The sequence below is a fragment of the Ictidomys tridecemlineatus genome, chromosome 1 (genome assembly GCF_052094955.1).
Source record: "Ictidomys tridecemlineatus isolate mIctTri1 chromosome 1, mIctTri1.hap1, whole genome shotgun sequence".
Taxonomy (NCBI): Eukaryota; Metazoa; Chordata; class Mammalia; order Rodentia; family Sciuridae; genus Ictidomys; species Ictidomys tridecemlineatus.
This window is the reverse complement of record NC_135477.1, coordinates 148,822,643-148,842,355: the sequence shown is the minus strand read 5'-3', so window position 1 is coordinate 148,842,355 and position 19,713 is coordinate 148,822,643. Positions and strand designations below refer to the sequence as shown.

General features: G+C 34.3%; 1 protein-coding gene across 1 annotated transcript in view; it reads left to right on the top strand.

Moving 5' to 3' along the window:
- Smad5 (SMAD family member 5) overlaps positions 1-19,713 on the top strand; it is a 43,756-nt gene that overhangs the window by 17,829 nt on the left and 6,214 nt on the right. Inside the window, exons 2-6 of the mRNA XM_005333200.3 lie at positions 2,790-3,360; positions 9,812-10,063; positions 10,711-10,830; positions 16,596-16,817; positions 18,894-19,150. Coding sequence (XP_005333257.1) covers positions 2,958-3,360; positions 9,812-10,063; positions 10,711-10,830; positions 16,596-16,817; positions 18,894-19,150 — 1,254 coding nt within the window. The 5' untranslated portion in view covers positions 2,790-2,957. The remainder of the gene's footprint in view (positions 1-2,789; positions 3,361-9,811; positions 10,064-10,710; positions 10,831-16,595; positions 16,818-18,893; positions 19,151-19,713) is intronic.

The following is a 19,713-nucleotide window of genomic DNA, read 5'->3' as shown; positions in this document are numbered from 1 at the left end:
GAAACTCTAGATAAAGATCTGCATCTAATATGGAAAGATCTTAAAGATAAATTTCAACACTTTTTTGCACTTTTTTTCAGAATGCAACTACTTATGTAAAGAAAAATATACATTCACATTTGCTTATTTATGTAATATTTCTTTGGAAAGACATTAAAGGCAAATAAAAGGATTACCTGTGAGATGGGGAACTGATAATGGAGAGAATGGGGAGGAGAAATCAGATCACAGTTCACTTTTTCTGTGTCAACAGAATATATTAAAATCATGCAGAAAAGTGTTCCTATAATTAGTACCCAACCAGTTGAATTTTCACAAACTGAAATCTTATATATAACCATCTAGAACTATAAGCACAAACTGTATCAGGATAGTAGAAATCCCTAAGATTCTCTAATAGTTGTTACTCCCTTTGTAGGACCACCATCATATTAACCTCTACTAGTAGGCATTTTTTTAAACTTGGTTTTTGTACCAGTGAGCACTCTTAATTTCATTCTGTTACTATAATTTGATTTTAGTTACTGTTTTTATTTTAGCACTATTTAAATAATGCCTTAATAGGCTCTTGTTGTTAAAAGGTTAAAACAGTAGAGAAGTATATGGAACAAGTTACACAGGACCCCTTTCTTCTGCCTCTTCCCAGAGATAAGTGCAATGAATAATTAGTACATAGCCTTCTGGTCCTTATTCTCTGTTTATATACACAATTAACTTTTTTCCCCCATATTTTGAATGATGATGATAATAGATGAATAGTTAACATTTATTAAGTACTTTCTATGCACCCTGCATAGTTGTAATTTAGATGGGGAAGCAAGGAGAAATACCTTCCCTAAAAGTTATAGTATCTATGTTATTCTAATGGTTGTATAGCATTCTTATACTATATCTCATTTAAACTTAGTTAATCCTATTGTTTCTATAATCATTTAGATTATTGTTTTAGAATGAGCTGTGTATTCTGAATTGTGGTTTTTAAGTTCCTCTTATGTCTCTCCCTCTTTCATACACACACCCCTTCTGTCTAGACCCCACTGTGATCTTGTATTCCTCAATAAGATCTCAATCATCAGGCTTTTTTTCTTCTCTGTGGTCAGGAAATGCTCTGTTTATGTCTGCCTGATTTTTTGTTGTTGTTGTTGTTAGTGTCTCTTTGCCTTTGGAATTTCTTTTCTCATCTGAGGCAAACATTGCCTTTACTTTCTGATCCCAGTTGGATTTTGTCCTACATCCTCAATGTAACTATGACTGAGATCAGCTCTTCTTATAGCTCCTTTATATATGCCTGTTACTGAAAAATATGCTTTTTCTTGTTATATCTCTAGTTTAATGTAGCCAGGTTTGCTTGCCTGGCAAAAACATCCTACACAGGATCCTGACATTAGAAGTATATCTTTAGTTTCTTGCACCCCTCTCTCATGGTTACAGCTTAGCAGTATGGACAGCCACTGCTATTAGTCACCACCATCAGCATGCAGAACAATTCCTGGCACTTACAGGCTCTCAGCAAGTATATGCTGAATGAATTAATCTGTTGGTTCTTAAGAAGAAACCTATTTGGTGTGACTTTTTTTTTTTTTTTAAGCTCCATAATGGCTGATTATAGTACATGGCACATAATAAGCAACCAGCAATTATTCCTGATGTTTAACTCAGTTTTTTTTTTTTTTTGGTGTGTGTGTGTGTGTGTGTGTGTGTGTGTGTGTGTGTGTGTTTACCTGGTTTTAACTGAGTGTATGTATTCTTTTCTGGGAAGATATGGTCCATCCTAGAACAATCTTGACTATAGAATTTGCTAGCATTTGTCAAAGGCTACAGCATTGGTTGGTAAAATGGCACAAGAAAGGAAGTATCTTTTGTTACTGACATTCTTTTTTTAAATGTTTCACTAAGTGCATTTTGTCGGTAGTTGGTTGTATAGTGATGTACAGGGATTTTTACCCACTCTTAGCAGTAGAACGCCACTGTGTATCACTTGCTCTTGTCATCACCAAAAACTTTTAGTGGGTCAGAATGGTATTTTGCATGGAGCATCTTCATTAACTAATATGCATAAAATATCATATAAGCCAGTAGAAATTATAAAATATAAACTTCTTTGGGTTGAATCATATATTTAATCTCTCTAAATCTCTTTAGCATTCTTAGTTTTAAAAATAGATACTTTTCACTTTCCTCCAGTTATATGTACTATGACTGATTTGAGAGTTTGGTTACATATTATGACAACTTTTAATATAATTTGCATCTGATAATGTCACTTGAATAATCTCAGCTTCTCTGGTAGAGTGTCACTGGGTTCAATCCTTAGTATCACCAAAAACAAACAAACAAACAAACAAAAACTTTAGGGGATTTTGATCACCTCAGGACATGTCATGTTCAGAATTGACAGCATGTAACATATATGAATTTTAGTGAAGGAAAGAACTTCATTAGCAAATCTTAGAGGACTCTTTTAGGCCTTAGTAACTTGCCAAAAGGAAATAGAGTCTGTTTTTGTTTTTGTTTTTGATAATATATAGAAAGTAAAGTAGCCTGTTTTTACTCTTGGTTATGGTATGTCATTGTCAGTCGATTAATTATTTGTTCATGCTGTGAAGAAGGAAGTAAGAAGTCACAGAACCTTTAGAGAAAATTTCTTCTTCTGGATTTATGTTTTTTGTTTTACTTTGTAATGCTTTTCTGTTCTTAGTGACAAATAACACATTTTTCAGTTATATTGACTTAAATATATGTAAATTGAATTGGTTTAAATTAGGATCCTTTCCTGCTTTTTCTTTTAGGACTTGAACCAATGAAAGAAGCATATGGCACTTGTGAAGATAAATGTCACTCCTCCTTCTTTAATTGGACCTTCTGCTTAGGACCTGTATGTGACTTTTCACCTGTGATCTGTTCTTTCAGTAGCTACTGACTTTGATTACAGGAAGGTCTCTGAAGATTTGTATCAAATGACGTCAATGGCCAGCTTGTTTTCTTTTACTAGTCCAGCAGTGAAGCGATTGTTGGGCTGGAAACAAGGTGATGAGGAGGAAAAATGGGCAGAAAAGGCAGTCGATGCTTTGGTGAAAAAACTGAAAAAGAAAAAGGGTGCCATGGAGGAACTGGAGAAAGCCTTGAGCAGTCCAGGACAGCCGAGCAAATGTGTCACTATTCCCAGATCTTTAGATGGACGCCTACAGGTTTCTCACAGGAAGGGCTTACCCCATGTTATATATTGTCGTGTTTGGCGCTGGCCTGATTTGCAGAGTCATCATGAGCTAAAGCCATTGGATATTTGTGAATTTCCTTTTGGATCTAAGCAAAAAGAAGTTTGTATCAACCCTTACCATTATAAGAGAGTGGAGAGTCCAGGTAGGTTTTATTGTCCTGAAAATAATTAAAAACAAAACTAAAAAGGAAAAAACAAAACAAAAAAACATGTCTCTGGCTGATTAGCGTATAATTAGTTTATTAATTGAAAGGTTCTATTGACCTTGTGTTGCCTTTTTAAAGATTTAATGTGGGATGGATACTGGATTTACTTTTTTTTATATAGGTGATATAACTCTCAAATGGCTTGTTCTAATTCTTTGTTCACTGTAAACACCTATATATACACTTAGATGATCTGCCTTTCTCATATGTACTAGATCTTGTTCCTTTTTTCCATTCAAGAATTTTGTTCCAACAATATCATCCGTCTTCCCAGCATCATATTGTCCTCTACCAGACTATTTCTGATAACATATAATCATGTTATGTTACCACCCATCCTAAAATAAGAGTTAAAAAAGAATTCCTGTTCTGACCTCATTCACACACTCCTATTCCTTATCTATTGCATTTTCTTCTGGTCTTTATAAAAATTCTCCATTTTCATTATCTGTACATTTTATTTTTCCTTCTTTCTTGTTACTTTTTCAGTTAGTCTTTCTTCCCTACTATTGAATGTGTCACCATCACTAGTTACTGCCTTTTTACAAATTAAAGTTGTTTCTCGTGTACATTTTATTTTTCCTTCTTTCTTGTTACTTTTTCAGTTAGTCTTTCTTCCCTACTATTGAATGTGTCACCATCACTAGTTACTGCCTTTTTACAAATTAAGGTTGTTTCTCGGTCTTACTTCCTTCTCATAGTTTGACATAGTTGGTATTCTGCCCTCCTACTCAAAACTTTTTCTCTTTGACTTTCAAGACACTACTTTCTCCTGATTCTCCTATCTCACTATCCTTGTTCAGTCTCTTTGATGCCTTATTCTACTGTTTCTTAGGACTTAGTACTTGGATCTTTTCTCTGTCTGTATTCTATCATAAATGCTGTCATGCATTAAGTACCTCATGTTTTTTAAATCATCTATAAGCTGATGCTTACATTTTGAACTCCAGTGTCAACTTCTCCCTTAGTTTTAGACTTATACATCCAGTTATCTACTTGACATCTCCACTTAAATGTCTAATAAACATTGACTTTTGATTTTTTCCCCCCTACTAAATCATTTTTCTCCTGTTTCTCTATTGAAGTGCATGGCAATATTCATGTAATTACTGTTGTCTAAGGCTAAGTTCATTTTTATTCTTAAGTCCTGTATTTGAGCTATGAGCAAATGCTGTTTACTGTACCTTCAAAATATATCTTGGTATTATCACCTCTCACCATCTGTAAGCACTACTTTAAAATAGATTGTCATCATTTCTCAACTTAGTACTCTCCTAATTGTTCTCTCTCCTTTCCCCTCAACCCATTATATTTTCTATGTGGCAGCCAGAGTGACCTTTAAAACAGCATATGTCAAATCATGTCAGTCCCTACTAAAAACTCTTTAAAGGCTTTCTGTCACACTTAGAGCAGGTCTCTTTATGACCTGTCCTCAGACTTCTGTTCCTTGGACTTGTCTACTCCTGTTTCCAGGTATTATATATTGCCTTTTCTTCTAAAGGACTCTCCCCTTGTCATATTTTTGTGGCATGCTTTCTCACTCTGTTTAGTACTTGCTCCAAAAGTACCATCACTTGTTGACTGTTAGGTATTTATTTTGTTTACTGACTGACATAAGTAGTGCCTTCCTTAGTCTCTTTCATTACTGCATCCCCGGTGTCTAGAGTAACATTTCCAGCACTTAGTAGGTGCTACTCTGTATTTTTTTTGGCGGGGGGCGGGGGGTAAGGAATGAATTACCTAAACTGATGTTTTAGTTCATTAATTGCTGCTACAACAATACCACAGACTGGGTAAATTTTAAACAATAGAAAGTTATGGGAGCTGGGGTTGTGGCTCAGTGGAAGAGTACTTGCCTGGCACATGTGAAGCACTGGGTTTGATCCTCAGCACCGCATTAAAAAAAATAATACAATAAAGTTATACACACACACACACACACACACACAGAAGTTTAAAAAAAACGTTATTTAGCTCATAGTTCCAGAGACTGGAAAGTCCCATGGTGAGGGGCTGTCTCTGGTGGGGGTCTTCTGATAGCATCATATGATGGCAGAATAGCAAGCTAGCATAAGTGAGGCAGGGGAGAAGACAGAGGGGGCTGTACTTAAAATAGAATCAATTCTCATGATAAATGACCCACTCCTGAATTACCTCTTATCAGGCTTCACCTCCCAACACTGTTATATTGGGGATTAAGTTTCCAACATGTGAATTTTGGGGACATATTGAAACCACAGTAGCTAAGATAGTAGTTGAGTGCATTAGTTATCAATTGCTATACAACAAATTACTACAGATGTAGTAGCTTGACACATTTATTACCTCACAGTTTTTGGATGAGCATCTAGTCATAGGTTAGCTGGCTTTTTGCAAGCCTCTAATGAAAGTGTTGGCCAGGGCTGAGGTCTTATCAAAAGTTCAGATGGGGAAGGCTCTGTTTCCATGGTCACTGTAATTGTTAACAGAATTCGGTAGTCCTTGCAAGCTGTTGGACCCTTGCTGATCATCAACAAGAGATTGCCTTCAGTTGCCTACTACACGTCCATCTGCATAAGTAGTTTACATTTATGGCAGCTTCTTCCTGAAAGAATGGCATTATGTTTTTATGGAATGTAATCACATACCTCCTGTCACTTTGCTGTATTATTTTGGTTAGAAGCAAATCACAGTCATCCTTACACTCAAGATTTAACCAAGGACATGAATAATCAAAGACAGGAATCATGGTGGCCATCTCAGAGTCTGTTCACCACACTACAGATAACATAAACCCAGTGTAGTAGAAAGACCGAAAGTAACATTGAACATGGAATCTAGTAAAAAGAATAGAAGTGATTGTCCTGTCAGGGAAATTCCAACTTGAGAGCGTTAGAGCTGCTATTTGATATTTGAGATGATCTTCAATTTCTCATGGAGTCCCAGGAAAGCTGCAGCCTGAAGGAATTGATGAAGAAAGGAAAATGGGAAGATTTCATAGAGATGTCTGCAAAACTCTCAAGTCTACATATTTGCTAATAGTAAGTCTAGTAAGTGTTTACTTCCATAGCCAGGGTGTGACTGCTATCAGAAGAAGTTTTTGTTCTTTAAGAATCCATTTTTCTCAGCTACAGTCATTCTATAGAAAGAACAAAAGCATACCTCTGATAATTTTAAAAACACTAGAGATCACCTATCTTGCTAGATGGAATGTTAAGAAATCTAAGTTTTGGAATACATGCCTGTAATCCTAGCTACTCAGGAGGCTGAGGCAGGAAGATTGCAAGTTTGAGGCTAGCCCAGATGAATTTGTGAGGTCCTGTCTGGGGAAAAAAAAAAAAGATTGGTGATATAGTGTAGAGGCAGAACTGGGTTTAATCCCCAGTATCACTAGCAAACAAAAACAATAAAAAAGAAAAACAACAACAACAACAAAACATTATTTGGACCCAGGTTCATCCGAACATCTTAGGGGGTGGAGGAGGTGGCAGATTGGCCCAGTTCCAAGCACAAGATGATCACTTCATACAACTGTCTTACTAAAGTAGTATTAGTGTTTATGGACTAGGTGGTTTTCAAACCCTATGAGGTTATTCCTTCATAGAATTAGAAAAAGGTACTAACATTTTAGACCCCTATGAGTGTATAAATTTATAGATAAGGAAATTTAAACTTGAAAGTAAAGTAACATAGAGGATCACCCACTAGCTGGTGTACGGTATACTGCACAAAGGTAAAAATTATGGAAGATAGTTGGGAGGTGTTTTGCATACTAGTTAAGATTGTGGGTTCTGGAGCTAGACTTTCTGGATTTGAATTCTGGTTTTACTCCATACTAGCAATATAAATTCAAGCAATTTACATAAACTTTCTGTGAAATTAATCTAGTTTATTATAAAATAGGAAAGTACTACACACCACCCAAAATTGTTATGAGGATTAGATGATTGAATGCATGAACAGGTATTTAAATTAAAACATCATGTGATTCAGAATAGATTTCAAATTAAATAGTAATTCTAGAATAATACATTCTGAAAATAGAACTTGGGGGAAATGGCAGAGAAAAAATTTCAAAGGAATACTACTGCTCAAGCAATTGTAGTGGTTCATTGACCATGTAATCAGAACAAGGGATTGAAAAAGATTACACATGAAATCTTAGGAAAGCATGGGTAAAAAAAAGATTCTGAAGGCTTCCAGAGAGAAAAATTTAGGGCATCTACAAAGGATTGGAAATCAGAACATTGGATGTCTCAGTGCAATATGGAATTCTAAAGAAAATGGAGCAGTGTCCTCAAAATTCAGAGGGACAAAAGTTATCTGGAATTCTGTCTGTAAACAGAGAAAACTTTTTTTTTCCAGATATTTTTCATATATAAAAATTTCTTATCTTAGGAAACTAATAAGATGAGGCCCAGGAAATGGGATCCAATCCTACAGGAGGGAAGGTTTATGGAAATCTTGAGTAGCAACCAATCCAGGTTGGAGCAAAAGGGAAGAAAGACTCAAAGGAAAACATGAAATTATTAAATTATTTGATGATTGTGCTATATGAAAAATAATATTGATAGGCATTTGGCAGACCTGATGGAATACTGAAATTAGTGTACACATTTAAAATTAAGCAAATAAAAGAGCAAGGCAATACTTAACTTTAATAAAAGCACTGTTTGAGTTGAAATCACAGTACACTTGACTCAACAATGTTTAATATATATGCATATATATACGCACACATATATACTAAATATAAACACTGGATATTTATCATAATTTTTTATGACAGTTGTGGGGAAAAGAAATGGGAATGGAATAAAACAAGAAAGCTGCCTCATTTGCTACAAGAGCAAGTCTACAAATAATGTCTTGACAAATCAGTAATAGCAATATGTTATTTAGCAGTGCACAAAATAAATATCAGAAGAAATGGTTTAATATTTAAATTTGTTATTTATGGAAACAGTATGGGAGACGGCTAGAAATTGCTGTTTTGTTATAATCTTATCATTTTTATATGTTTATGCTGTAGTCTTTATAAACTCCACATATTATTTTGGAATAGTAAAGTAGTTTTAAAAATTTATGTATGCACATAATATAAAAATAAGGGAAACCAATGATTTTATTTATGCCTTTAGTTTAAAAAAAAAAAAACAGCAAAGGAACCTTTAGTAGAACTGAATTCTTTAGTTCACGAAGTCTTTTTAACTAGATAAGAAAATTTCTTGCTGTCATTTAATGCCCTTCTTTCCAATGGTGGTTGCCCCATCATTCTGAAAGGAGAACAACAGTAGAAAAAAAAATGTTGTAGTCAATGTTAACTGTATATTTACAGCACGAATTCAGTAAAATGAAAAACCAGTACAAATGGTGAGCATTTGATTTGTTGTATGTATCCCAACTTTCTGGAGGGGGAAGTATGAAGCTAAAAAACAAACCAGTTTTGTTTGTACAAAATGATATCAGAATCAGTGAGATTTTTCTGAATGAAAAATTGCATTGACAAATATAGGAAAGTTATTAAAAGAGATGAATTGTCATTTAAGAATATGAAGAATCAGGTTTTAGTTTCCTATAGGAAAAAGTAAGTAATCAGGTGTTTGAATGTTGTTTTGATCACATGAGTCTTTAGAGAAAATGAATATTTGAATAAGGTTAAAGTTTATCTTTTAAAAAAACATCTATTTAAATGTTATATATTTTCCATATGTGAAATTTCACTATTATCATATTTGTAAGACAGACTTTGAACAGAAGACTTCTACTAGGGGAACATTAATATTTTTAGTAAAGAAAACTTTACTGAAGAACACAAAAATTTGACATCTTTCAAATAAAGAATGATGAAAATATTTGGATTGGAAACGTGAAGGTTTTTAGGGCATCTACATAACTGATCTCATCTTTACTCTATATTCTTACCTCCCATAGGGTTCAGTGCCTAGGCCAAGTGACTTGTGTTTTCCCATCTCCCTCCTCTATGGTTCTCTTCCCCTAGCGCACTCATGTGAAATCCTCTTGATTTTTAAGATCTGATCAGGTGTTGTCTTTTCTATAATATTCTGATTCCCTGTTAGATGGGAGTGTTCATTTATTGAACTTCTTTTGCAATAATATTCTGTATTATGGTTGTTTTATTTTAAACAAGTCTATATATCAAAGAATATCAGTGGTATCTTTTCTGGATTTTCTGTCTTCTAGAGTCTCTTATACAGGCTAAATGCAATAGTTATTAAATAGTTATTATGTTAATATAGTTTCAGGTTTCTACAAAACAGCCTTTCCTAAAAGTAAATTGTTTTAATTGGTTTGCAGTTTTTCATGAATCCTTTCTGCTAATCCTTTAAGATGGGTGGGACATTTGCTTTAGTGATTTCTAATTAATAACTTCATTTTTGTCTTTCAGTCTTACCTCCAGTGTTAGTGCCTCGTCATAATGAATTCAATCCACAACACAGTCTTCTGGTTCAGTTTAGGAACCTGAGCCATAATGAACCGCATATGCCACAAAATGCCACATTTCCAGATTCTTTCCATCAGCCCAACAACACTCCTTTTCCCTTATCTCCAAATAGCCCCTATCCCCCTTCCCCTGCTAGCAGTACATATCCTAACTCCCCAGCAAGTTCTGGACCAGGAAGTCCATTTCAACTCCCAGGTAAGACTTTATTGAGAGGAAAAAAGAAAAGTAATAATACTAACCCCTGAGAATCAGCATTTGTTCTTACTGCTGATCCTGCTGGTGAACTATGTTATAAAAGAGCTAGTTACTTCTGACTGTATATTCTTCAGATAATTGTTTGATTTCCACAATAGTTTGGATTTTATTTTGTCAAATACCATGTTTAAAATATGGAAATAGTAGGGGAATTAAATACCAACTGTTTAACCTGCTGTTAGGAATCTGCTCAAAAACAAACTTTCATACTTTATTTTGCATAGATGTACTACATTTTATCTCTTCACCAGTTAATAGTGCTGATTCAGTGTTGGTTTCAACTCTTTCTTAATATATATCTCTGAGCATATGATTCTGTGCAAAGAAAGGCAGTTTTTGACCTTTAATTCTATTTTAATATCTTGGATTACCAGATTCTGTTGTACATACATGTGGGCTTATAATAGGTTTTCAATTACTAGTAGATGTGCTGTCTAATGTCTGCATTTTTGTGCATCTAATGTTCAGTAATGAACCCTACTGGTAATCTTGAAATTTTTTTAATGCTGTAAAGTAATAACTTTGAGCAGGATGAAGATTTTAACCGTTCTTTGGGATTTTAACTTGTCTCATTTTCTTCCTCTTAGCTGATACACCTCCTCCTGCCTATATGCCACCTGATGAACAGATGGGCCAAGATAATTCCCAGCCTATGGATACAAGCAATAATATGGTTCCTCAGATTATGCCCAGTATATCCAGCAGAGGTAAGAGAAGTATATTTTATCTTTTATCAGAAAGTGATGTTCAACCATGTTGATTTTATTGTATCTGTGTTTTTTTCTTTGTTAAATTTTTTTTTAGTTGTTAGTGGATCTTTTATTTATTATTATTTATACGTGGTGCTGAGGATCGATCCCAGGGCCTCACACATGCCAGGCAAGTGCTCTACCACTGAGCTACAAATCCAGCCCCTGTAGCTGTTTTTATTTTATTTATTTGTAGTGTCAGAGGCCCAGTGCAGGGCCTACCACATGCTAGAGGAGCACTCACCCACTGATCTACACCCCCAGTCTTGGCCACTTTAAAAAAATAGGAACATGTATATTTTATATACTATAAATTCACCTTAAGTATATGATTGAATGATTTTGGAAAACATATAAATTTTGTACCCAATATAGTTTGAGAGCATTTGAAGAGATCCTCACTCATATGAACAGCTTTACATACCATTCCAATCTGTGTTCTGTATGTATAGATTTATCTTTTCTAAGAATTTCATATAAATGGTCATGTAATATATAGTCTTTCATATGGCTTCTTTCACGTAACATAGTATTGTCAAGATACATTCATGTTGTAACATAATAATAGTTTGTTCCTTTTTATGGCTGAACAGTGGGGGTTTTTGTATAGATATACCACATTTTATCTATTCACTAGTCAGTAGGCATTTGAACTGTTTCTAGTTTTTGTTTTGTTTAGTATGAATAATAGCACCACATAAAAATAAACAAATAAAAATACTCTTAGGAACTTTTGTATAAAAGTCTTTGTGTGGATATGGTTTTTATGTTTCTTGGGAAGATACCCAGGAATAGAATCGCTGTGTCATATAGTAAGTTTAACCATTGAAGGAAAACTGCCAACCTTCTCCAAAGTAGCTGTATCATTTTACACCAGCAGTGTATGAGGGTATCAGTTTTTCGTAATCTGTTAACACTTACTATTACATCTGTCTTTTTGATTATAGTCATTTTAGTGGGTATGAAGTGCACATTGTGGTTTTAATTTTTATACTCCTAATGAGTAATGATGTTGAACATTTAAAAAATTTTTCTTTGATGAAATGTTTATTTTAAATTTTTTGCCCATTGGGTTGTTTATCTTTTTATTGAGTTGTACAAGTTCTTTATATATTCTGGATTTGAATCCTTTATCAGAAAGTGATTTACAAATATTTTATCTCAGTAGATTTCATTTTCTTAATAATGTTTTCTGAAGCACAGTAGCTTTAAATTTTGATGAAGTCCAGTTTATCAATTTTTTCTGGATCTAAGAAATTTTTATCTGTTCCAGGGTTGCAAAAAATATTATTTTGTGTTTATTCTATGTGTTCTATAGTTTTAGCTCTTATATTTAGGTCTCTGATTCATTTGAGTTATGTTTGTGTATGTCGTATGGTAAATATCTATATTTTTTTGTTCTCCATTGCACTGACATTTTTATTAGAAATCACTTTATAATAAAAATATACAAATGTAAGGGTTTGTTTAGGGCCTTTCAGTTTTGTTCATTGATTGTATATTTGTACCTCTTTGTCTTGATTACTAAAGCTTGATATTGAGGATTTTTCCACATAATTTTTTTTATTGCAGTAAAATACACATAAAATTTATCATCTTAACCATTTTAAAGTCATATAGTTTGTTGCTATTAATTACATTCATAATGTGCAGTGGTTACTATCTTACATCTCTGTTACTGTTTTCACCTTATGAAACCAAACAAAATTCTGTGCCAATTAAACAATAATTCTACATATTTTCCTTCCCTAGCTCCTGGCAATCACCATTCTATTTTCTTCCTTCTTTCTTCTCTTTTTCTCTCCCTCCCTTGAACCCAGGACCTCAATCAAGTGCTCTATCACCCAGCTCCACCATTCTATGTTTTGTCTATTTGTCTTTTTATGACTGACTTATTTTACTTAGCATAATATCCTCAGCTTCATCTGTTGTGGTAAGATGAGTAATATTTACTGTATGTGCACACCACATTTTGTTTATCCAGTCACGCACTGATGAACACTTGGGTTGCTTCTAGGTTTTGGCTATTAAAGATAACTCTTTGAAACCTTCCTTTCAATTCTGCTATTGTGGGGTATCATCAGTTCTGTACATTTCAATTAGGTGAAGTTGGTTGATAGTATTGTTCAAGTTTTCTATACCCTTATTTCCTTTCTAATTATTCAATCATTTATTGAGAATTGGGGATTGAAGTTCCCAACTATTGTTGAATTATATATTTCTACATTCAGTTCTGTTGAGATTAGCCTTACGTGTTTTAGGATTCTGTGGTTTGTATAATTCAGCATACAATTCAGTGGTGTTAAGTACATCCACAGTGTTGCTACCACTGTCACTGTCCATTTCCAGAACCTTCTCATCATGCCAAGCAGAACTTTGTACCTATTATAAAGCTCCCTATTTTCTCTTCTCTGGCCTCTGATCAATACTCTTTTACTTTTTGTCTCTGTAATACCTACTTGAGGTATTTAAATGGAATGATGTATTTAGAAACTTTATGTCTAGCTTATTTCACTTAGTATGGATGACATTTTCAAGATTTATCCATGTCATAGCATGCACTAAAAATTCATTCCTGCTCGGTGCGGTGGCGCACACCTATGATCACAGTGGTTTGGGAGGCTGAGGCAGGAGGATTGCTAGTTCAAAGCCAGCCTCAGCAACTTAACCAGGCTCTAGCAACTTAGCAAGACCTGGTCGCTAAATAAAATATAGAAAGGGTGGGGGATATGGCTCAGTGATTGAGTGTGCCTGGGTTTTAATCCCCAGTGCCAAAAAAGAAAAAGAAAGAAGAAAGAAAGGGAGAAAGAGGGAGGGAGGGAGGAAGGTATTCCTTCTTAAGGCCAAATTATACTCCACTGTATGTGTGTACACTTTTTGTTTCTCTTATATCTATTGATGGTTGTTTGGAGTTTTTCTACTTTTTTGATTGTTGTGAATCATGATGCTATGTTTGAGTGTCTGCTTATAATCCACTTGAATATTGTATTCTTGAAAATAGAATTGCTGTATCATATGCTAATTATGTTTAACTTTTCAAAACCACCAAACTGTTTTGTACAGTAGCTACATCATTTGACATTCCTACCATCTGTACATAAAGGTTCCACTTTTTCCATGTACATGCTAATGCTTGTTATCTATGTTTTTCCTTTTTTTAATAATTACCATCCAATGGATATGAAGTGATTCTCATTGTGGGTTTTTTAATTGTCTCCTTTTTAAATTGACAATGAAAAATGGTATATTTTTATGGTGTCATTGTGGTTTTAAAGCCGATTTGTTTTGAGACTTTAAGTTCTGTATAGTATCCCAAGTTTCGAAATAAGATATTGCTTTTTAACGTATTTCTTAAGTGTTTTGTGTTTTACACATTTATGATAATAAAGCCTATCTACAGAAAACCCATAACTAACATCATACTTAATGGTGATTAACTGGAAGATTTCCTGCTAACATTAGTAACAAGGCAAGGATGACTCTTCTCATGCTTTTATTTCCAGTTTGCAGAGAGAATCACTTAAGTGTTTAAGTTCAATTTTTTGTTTAGAATAGTATTACAGATAGTGATATAGTTAATCCTTTCCAGCTGTTAAAAAAATTACATTTATCTCAAATTTAAGTGTGAAGTAGATTCCCCTAGAGAAATAATTTAAGATATGATATTGCTACTATGTTCTGAATTGTGTCCTCCCTAAATTCCTATATTGAAACCCTAACCCCCAATGTGGTGGTATTTGGAAATGAGTCTTTGGGAGGTAATTAGATTTAGCTGAGATCATGAGGGTGGGGTCCTCATTGTGGTATTAGTGAATTTATAAGAGGAAGAGATAGATCCCTTTCTGTCTATATCTTTCTCTACCCTTGAACACAAACCAAGGAAAGGCCATGTGAGCACACAGCAAGAAGGTGGCTGTCTACAAGCCAGGAAGCGGGCCCCTCACCAAACCCTGAATCTACTGGCACCTTGATCTTGGACTTCCCAGCCTCCAGAACTGTGAGAAATAAATTTCTATTATTTAAGCCACTCCATCTATGGTATTTGGTTATAGCAGCCTGAACCAACTGAAATAGGAACTGGTACCTAGAAATGGGTGCTGCTATAACAAATACCTAAAAATATGGAAGTAGCTTTGGAACTAGATAATGTAGAGGCTGGAAAAGTTTTGAGATACATGCTAGAACAATCTGATGTTGCTGTGAAGTGACTATTAAAGGTGATTCTGGTGAGGGCTGAGAAGTAAAAGAGAGCTTTAAATAAACCTCCTATTTTCTTAGGGAATACATAAATCATGTATAGAATGTTAGTACAGATATAAATGTTATACCAGGTTGATTCTTGTGAGGATATAGACCTAAAAGAGGAATGTATTATTAGAAAACAGAAAAAAGGCCATCCGTATTGTAAAGTGACAAAGAATTTGGCTGAATGGTGTTAATGTTCTAGTGTATTATAGGAGGTAGAACTTTTGAGTTATGAAATTGGATATTTAGCTGAGGAAATTCCTAAGTGTTGAAGGAGTATCCTAGTTCCTACTGGCTTCTCAAGAAAAAAATGAATTTGAGAAGGAATTGTTAAGCAGCAAGGAATCAGAACTTAAATGATTTGGAAAATTCTCATCCTATCCATATTTCAAAAAATAACTCAGTTTTGCTCACCTGCCATTTGATAATGAAATTAGTGTGGGTATGAACCATGGACCTAAACAGCCACTTCCACAGAAGCACAGTTTGACCTGAAGAGAACAGAGATGGACTGGAGTTTAGTAAGGCTATCAGGTTCCTTAAATTCTGTGGCAGACCAGATAAGTTATTTGACTGTAAACTTTTATAATTCTTCAAAAAAGAAGAATTCCTCTGAAGCTGATTCAGAAATCATCAGGATGACTGGTCTGGTTTCAGCAGGCTGAATGACGTCATGAGGGTACCTGGAGACTGGAGGGAGCCACTCCCTACAACACAGAACTTGGTTTAGTTTCACATGTTACAGTTGAAGGGGAATTCTGCTGTGGGATTTTGTCTCCTGTCTCACCTTTTTCTGATTTTCATAAGACTAGATTTTAGACTCTATAGTTTTTGCTGGAATAAGTTAGGAGTTTGAGTCCTTTGAGATGTAATGCGTGTATTTTTGCATGCTAACAGACCAAATTGTGCCCTAACCCCCAATGTCATAGTGTTTGGAGATGGGGCCTTTGAGATATAATTTAGGTTTAGATGAGTTCATGAGAGCAGGGTTCTCAGGATGGAATTAGTTACCCTTATAAGAAGAGAAACAGAAGTGAATCTTTGGATCTTTATGAGCACACACTGAGGAAAGGCCATATGAGCACCCAGCCAGAGGGCAGCTATCTACAAGCCAGGAAGGGAGCCCTTTCTAGATATCAGACCAGCTGACACCTTGATGTACTTCCCAGCATCCAGAACTGTGAAGGGAAAAATTAATCTGCTTAGAATATGATATTTTGTTAAGGGAGACTGAGCAGGTTAAGTAAGATAGTTGCCTATCTTTGTTTTCCTAAAATTGCTTTAATTGTCATATTTAAGTCTATTTCTAGTATTTTTGGATATAGGTTCAAACCAGGAAGGACAGTGATACTTAAGTGAAATGTCTTGTTTTCTTTCTCATGTAACTCTTTGGGTTGGGTTGAAGATTAAACACATAGTGAATCTGGAGTTTTGGATAATCACTTATTAAACTTCTTTTCTGTCTGATTTGTTCACAGATGTTCAGCCTGTTGCCTATGAAGAACCCAAACATTGGTGTTCAATTGTTTACTACGAATTAAACAACCGCGTTGGGGAAGCTTTTCATGCATCTTCTACTAGTGTGTTAGTAGATGGATTCACAGACCCTTCAAATAACAAAAGTAGATTCTGCTTGGGGTTGTTGTCAAATGTTAATCGTAATTCAACAATTGAAAATACTAGGCGTCATATTGGAAAAGGTAATCATACATTCAGTTGAATTCAGCCCTTTTTTGTATTGGCCGTGTGCCACAGTTTGTGTAAGGAAGGTGCTGTAAACTTACAAAGAATCTAAAGGCCTCTGTCTTATGTTGCGTATACTAAAGAATGTATTAATCAAATAAAGATATCATGAGTCCCCAATTCCTTATCTTGTTTAGTTTTTCTGCTTAAGTACAGATTATTTCTTTGTTTTTTGAGTTACTCTGACTGGAATATAAACTGCACAGAAATTTATCATGTTTATAACAGTAGCTAGGACAGTGCTTGGCTCATGAAATATACAACAAATGTATTTGTGGAACACATGACTGCTAGTGAAGAATGAGGATTTCATAATTATGGTATTTGTGGAGCATCTTCAATTGAGATATAATGTGTAAGAATTACCATGATGTTGGGGGAATGGAGTTAGAAGTGGAGAATCCAAGTGTGAATGTCGAAGTTCTTTGGTGGCTTTATTATCACCCCTCATCTTTTAAATTCAAGAAGGTTTTTTGTATAATTCATCCTGAAATATAGGTGCCACAACAACTATATCACACTGCAATGAGATGTCAGAGTCTCATGCATGCATCAAGTGGTCAGGAAGGAAATACATCCCAGGTAGAATGTATTGCATATTTCTCAAGAAGTTTTGTTTTCCCCTCTTGCTGCTTTTTTGCTTTAACTTAGGAGGGTCTTACTACAAGTGGAAACAAAGGCAAATAAAAATAATTATGATGGCATTTTTTAATAGAAGAGGTTTTTAAAAATATTATGGTCAAAAATAGGTTGAATACAAAGTTGCCATTCTCTTTTAGAGTTCATTGCCTACTTGCCATGATGGTGTTTTTTTGTTTGTTTGTTTGTTTTTGGTAAAATGTCTTCCTTATATGCATTGATTTCCCACCCCATCCCAGTAAAAATAATTTTAAGTGAAATCTATTTGGTAAATTTTGAATTTCTAAAATTGTCTTTTTTTTCAACATACTATTCTAGGATACTTTTGTTCATGGGTCATTTTTATTTACTCAGAAACAAAGCTGAATTTTTATTATTATAGTCTGATACAATTTTATGACTTACTTGTGTGCAGAGAGATATGTATATTCAGGGATGGTGCTACAAAGCACTGTGGTAGTGAAAAGTTGTCCATCAATAGATAGTAGATTCACCTAGAATTATAAGTGGCATTTAGAGGATATATACAGTAGCAAATTTATATTTTGAAGTGTACTAGAATCCTCAAGATTGCTTAAAGTGAAAGAGCAAGTTTTTGATTAATAGAATGTGGTACATTCACATTAAAAAACAAAGCAGAACACCCAACCTTCCATACAAACACACACATAAAAATTACATAGAAACATTTATATAAAATTAAATGCATTTAAAAAGGTTCAAAAGGATATCCACCATTTTGATATCAGTTTCTACCTTTAATGAAGAGAAATTTGAGGTGATAGATATGTTGGAAAAATACCAGCTTTAGTTACACAATTTAAATTTTTGTATTGAAACTTTTCATGCATTATTTTTATACATACACACAGAGAGAGACACACACACTACACATGTATTTTAAATATATTAAAAATAATTTGAAATTACCAAAGTAAAATATCTGCAATTTAAAAACTCTTGCGGTGACCTGAAAGTACATATGACCTTTGGGGGTTTTGTTTGTATTTTTGTTTAATACTGTTGTCCTCTGTTAACAAAAAGAAAATGCAAAACTATGCTAATGACTGTTTATTTAAAGGATTTAAGGCAATTTTATTTTCTTAACCATCTCTTTCTCTCATAGAGATAATAGAAGATTTGGAAAAGGAAAACAACTTAAAAGTAGATAACCTAATCAGCTGTCAGCTTCAGGCTTAACTTAGTTATTTGAGGACCATGTTAGACTTAGGCAGACATTAACCTCTTCATTATCTTTGGCAGCAGAAGGCCATCTAGTGGTTGCTTTTATCTGAAGACAGTAGAGAGTTTGCTATGAACATCTCCGTATTTTGGTTATACCATATAATCTCTTTTGCTTTGTTAAACTGACTCACGCTACTCATCTTTTTAAGGTGTTCATCTGTACTATGTTGGCGGGGAGGTGTATGCGGAGTGTCTCAGTGACAGCAGCATATTTGTACAGAGTAGGAACTGCAACTTTCATCATGGTTTTCATCCCACCACTGTCTGTAAGATTCCCAGCAGCTGCAGCCTCAAAATTTTTAATAATCAGGAATTTGCTCAGCTTCTGGCTCAATCTGTCAATCATGGGTTTGAGGCAGTCTATGAGCTCACAAAAATGTGCACCATTCGAATGAGTTTTGTTAAGGTAAGTGTGTGTGATCTGTATTGAAAATATGTATGTCTATAGGTTGTAATAGAAAAATTGTTAAAGGTGGGCATTACTTTCAACTGGATTTACTAGGTTCTTAGATGAAATCCTTGAATTTATGATTGTAAACATGGTAAGTCTAAGATAACTTATAATCCAGACATAAAATGCATGATTGATACTTATTTTAATATTGAACAGGGGTTGAGCTTACAAAGAATGTCAGTTAAATGATTAAAGTATTGGAAAACATTTAATATTAAAATTGCTTATTGAGTCCCTCAGCATCAATAGTTTTGATTTTTATTAGATTCTATTAGACTGACTTGACAATTATTTGGAGTTCTAAAATTATTTTCCTTGAATTGAGCTTTGTTATTAAGAATTTGCAAAGTTCAAGTTCATCATTTACCCTCTTGGCCTGATTTTTTTGAGTATTCCGAAGATGCTTCTTGAACAAAATTTGAAAAGAATTTATGATGTATTTAAGAAACCTATACTATATTCACATAGTCCATAAAGATTTTTAGCCCAAGAACAACAACTGTCATATGCCATGT